At 41.3% G+C, this 4,779-nt stretch overlaps 1 protein-coding gene across 1 annotated transcript; it reads right to left on the bottom strand.

The window, feature by feature from the left end:
• Window positions 1–1,367: 1,367 nt before the first annotated feature.
• Window positions 1,368–3,990, bottom strand: LOC128555934 (uncharacterized). The gene is made up of 3 exons (XM_053539769.1): window positions 3,961–3,990; window positions 3,488–3,734; window positions 1,368–1,402 (listed from the first exon to the last, which is right to left on the bottom strand). The coding sequence occupies exons 1-3, from the start codon at window positions 3,988–3,990 to the stop codon at window positions 1,368–1,370; spliced, it is 312 nt and encodes a 103-aa protein (XP_053395744.1).
• Between the last annotated feature and the right edge of the window lie 789 nt (window positions 3,991–4,779).

The raw sequence follows: 4,779 nt of genomic DNA, 5'->3' as shown, positions 1-4,779 counted from the left end.
TGCATTTTAATGTAAAAGTTTTCGTTAGAAAGAGCATAGGATAACCAAAACGGAGAAACCTTTGATTTGTCGCTAACCAAAATAGAAAGACCGGGACAGCCTTATGGGTATAACGCTCTCATAATCATGGTCGTACATTGATGATTGTAAATTTGTAAATTTGTTTGATGGAGGAATTTGTCAAATTTCGTGAAATTATTACTCCCGACGTTAACTGTCCATCGTGTATAAATAGTGTTAAAACACTGTTTTGCTATAAAATATGTCTAAAAATAGATACGCTTTTGAGAAAAGTGTATGTCTCCCACAACTGCCCATTCTCGCATACCAGAGGTCTACCATGGTTCCACGAATGGTCGGGGTTTTGACGAACCTCTGATGGATGAGAATGACAACTGCCTGATCATCTGAATAGTAGTATAAGATCGGATGAGAAATGTTCGGACGAAAACCCTACTCCCTATATATTTTTAATTCCCAATCAGACTTTCAGTGCTTTAATTATAAAAAAAAACCCCAACCCAATCAGACTTTAAGAGCTTTGATACAACCCAATCAGACTTTCAGTGCTTTGATTATAAAAAAAATGTTTCAAGGGCCATGATTCCGAAGGGTCTGGGCCGATTTAGCTAGTTATTGAACTTGGCCGAGGAATTATTGGCAAACACATTTTTTTCAAGTTTGGCGAAAATCGGATGAGAAATGTTCAACTTAGAGTGCGGACAAAGTTTGTGACAGACGGACGGACATACAGACAGGCAGGAGTAAATGAATATATCTCCCACATCACCGTGGTATGGGAGACTTAATAAATGTGCCATGAAAAAATATTTCATTTCATGTTAAAGGATAGGACAACAGTTAGCTAATATGGACTTTTTTCAATTCCTGAACTGTTATATTGTATATGATTCATGGTTTTCGGAAGAAAAATATGTTTAAACTAAATGACAATGTGCGTGTCTGTGTGCGCCTGCCCGCCCATCCGTCGGTTTAATTTACGTTGTCATACATTTGGGAAATACTATATGCCTCCGTGAGATGGAACCTTATGAGCATGACCCTTGCCCAACCCTCTCGGTCAAGTCTGACATTGACCTTTCAGATAGAGATCTTTAAATTATCTTAACGTATATTAGCCAGTCTACATTAACTATGTGCTAACACATGTTTAAATGTCATTAACCACTGACTCATATTCATTACATTTAACATGTCCGAGATAAATGACAGCATATTACGTCGTAAGAAGGGGAATTACATGAACTTCGAAAATTAAATATATAATAACCACAACAGGACAACGTTTTTTCTAGTTTACTATCTTTTCATTATGATTACATCAAACGCATTTCTATAAATTAATTTCACTTTTTGGTTTGTAAACGCTTGATTGGCAGAGCTGTTAAAAAAGCAATAAACTCATTAACATAAATATGAATCTTTTTTTCAGTATTATTATCTACAGTTTCTTGATGCTTTTCTTGGCTTTAGTAAAAAGGATTCCAAAAGGTAATACTTCATTTATTTCATGTAAATGCTTATATTACTTCTTAACTATTAGATACTTCTTAATTCTTGTATCAGAGAATAAGATATATAACTAGCATCATGAATTAATCCTTTTACTTCTTTTATTAGAATAATTTTATCAATATCTGCAGAACTTATCATAAGAATGTGTTGTTTGTTTCAGAAGCGTCATGCCCAGCATGTGTTCATCTAGAATACGAAAGTCACAACGTTCCGTCGTTTATTAATAAGCATATCGAGTCTATGTTAACAGAACTTAAACTGTCTAATCCTGACTGCGCTAATAACGTTGTGGCCCCTACAACATGCTTCAAACCTCTCATCCCTGGTCTTATGGGAAACAAGTGCCAGACAGTGACCATAAATCTACATACGACCGGATTGAAATACATATGTCCAGGTAATACAATTTATTTGATATCTTCAGTTGATAATTGAGCTACTATTTTGAAAAAAAAAATCTGGTAGTAGTATAGTTGGCACAGTTTCGGAATTTGCCTGGTGCCCTGGTGCCATACCACGAGACCCCATGACGTCATCCATGACTGCACAAGAACAATGGGGCGGTATCCTATGACCGCGCAGGAACAATGGGTCGGTATCCTATGACCGCGTACGAACAATAGAGCCTCGCAGGCGAGGATATCACGTTACACATGACGTCACGATCGCGCAACAAGATGACGGACGGGTCAATGCTCTAGAACAATGGGGAGCCGCACCCAACATTCCAAAGAACAAAAGAGAGTAGGTGAGTCAATATGAAATTACCATGACGTCACTGCCGCACCCAACATTCCATAGGAAATTACCATGACGTCATGTGCCGCACCCAACATTCCGTTACTACCCGGGATATCTATTTTTAGACAATAGAGGGTATTTAATTTATATAACGTTATTCCTTTTATTGTCAACCTATGTTAATATTTCATTGTTTTATTCGTTTAGAACGGCGATTTAGGGTCAAATTTGACATTTCGGGTTTTTGACATTTTTGGAAAGGTCGAGAGGTAAACATTACGAAAATCCATACTCGAACCGGAAGTGACGTCATCAAAATTTAAAGTCGTCGTAGAGGCATATTGTTGGTACCGTTGGAAAGGTCTCGTCGAGCACGTTCAGAAAATATATACTTTTACGGGTCTGTCTAGTACGGTTCTTGAAATATTTGGATTTAAAGCGAAATCATTCATGCGTTGCAACCCGGGTTTTCTCTTTCGTTATTGTAGGGAACCTAGGCATGTAGGGTATCTAACGAAAGGTCTCGATGAGAAATATTCGATGACCACGTTTATTCTAGTCTAAAATCACTCATTCGTAAAAACCGGTTTGGACTCCGAGGGTGGGTTCGAACCTTGTCAAGGAGGACAGGTTAACACACGTACGTTTATCTTCCTCAAAAGTTTGGCAATTTTGTAAATAAAATCGTAAAAGTCCCTACGATTGTTGTAATTATGGCTATTATCAAATAACAATGTAATATCGCGTTTTGCGCATCATAAAATGTAACAGATCAGTGGACATCTTCAAGGTTACATTCGGAATATCACTTCAATTTAAACTTTTGAGGAAGATAAACATACGTGTGTTAACAAGTATGGCTTCTAACTCGCATAAGAATAGCGCTGTTCGAGCTAGATATTACCAACCAACAGGAAAAGTCCTTTACTCCGATGCCAGCTTAAATAATTACATCTTTAATGTGTTCTGTCAACCCGTAGGACAATCCAGGGATTTGGTGCACCCCAACATTCCGTTCGTATATAGACGAGAACCGTACTGGGATAACCCCGAACAACTAAATGAGTCGGAGAAGTCTACCCAATCCACAAACGGTCCCTGTTCTTGATCTAAATAAAAAGAGCGCGAGGAAGAAAGATCATCATCACCACCACCACCGCCGCCGCCGCCGCCGCCTCGCCGCCGCCGCCGCCGCCGCCGCCGCTGCTACCACCACCGCCGCCGCCGCCACCACCACCGCCGCCGCCGCTACCACTGCCGCCGCCGCCACCACCGCCGCCGCCACCACCGCCACCGCCGCTGCCACCACCGCCGCCGCCACCACCGCCGAAGCCACAACCACCGCCACCACCACCGCCGCCACCACCGCCACAGCCACCACCGCCGCCACCACCACCGCCGCCACTACCACCGCCGCCACCACCACCGCCGCAACCAAAGCCACCACATTCGCTCGCCTCATGATGTAGTTTGATATAAATTTTAATGCAGATTTACGGACCTTTCATTCATTCTTTGACATCCGTGGAAGCAACATGACAAATTGTCCGGATTGTCAGAGAGACTTTTCAAGAAAAGACGTTATGCTTAGACACCGCAGAAACAAACACGGAGAAACCATCCCGTCACAAAATGGTGAAGGGTATCAGCCTGCTCCTCCATTGTCAAAACCGATCAAAATACCACCTCCACCTTGAATACCAACGTCTCCATTTTTACTGCCACAAAAAGATCAGTCGGGAGGATCAATGCTAACACCGTTTACAGAGCGTATGTCCGGCATGGTTTTTCAACATCCATTTACTATGATGGTTTCGGGTCCAACGGCTTGCGGGAAGACAACGCTGGTCAAGGAATTATTACGAAATAACGAAGCTAAAATCGGTCCTTGGATACAGAGAATCGTTTGGCTGTACAAGAGATGGCAACCTCTTTATTCTGTAATTCAAAGGACAGTGCTTCCCAGGTTAGAGTTTATTCAAGGCATTCCGTCCGATTTGGCCGATGACGACTTTTTCGACCCTAGACTAAATAACTTACTCATTTTAGAAGACTTATTCTCAGAAGCTGGCAAGGATAAACGAATCACAGATTTGTTTACGGAAGGGTCCCATCATCGGTCGCTGTCAGTCATTTCCATTAACCAGAATTTATACGGGAATAAAGACCCTACAAAAAGGCGCAATTGTCACTATATAGCGCTTTTTAATAATCCTGTGGATAAACAGTCTGTGTTGACATTGGCCCGACAAATGTATCCAAATAAAACGGACGTATTAATGAAAGCCTTCGAAAAAGCTACGAAAGATCCGTACGGATATCTTATGATAGATCTGAAACCATTTACGGCAGAAAACGACCGATTAAAATACCATATAAGGCGAAATGTGGGAATCTCTTCTACGGATAAAACTGAGATGTCCAAGCCTATGACAAACTTTCATAATAAGTCGACCAGTCATGGCCAGGCATCACCAGATACAGCTATAAGAGACTATGAGG

Source organism: Mercenaria mercenaria, chromosome 3, assembly GCF_021730395.1.
Source record: "Mercenaria mercenaria strain notata chromosome 3, MADL_Memer_1, whole genome shotgun sequence".
Taxonomy (NCBI): Eukaryota; Metazoa; Mollusca; class Bivalvia; order Venerida; family Veneridae; genus Mercenaria; species Mercenaria mercenaria.
The sequence above is the reverse complement of the archived record's forward strand: the minus strand, read 5'-3'. Positions and strand labels throughout refer to the sequence as shown.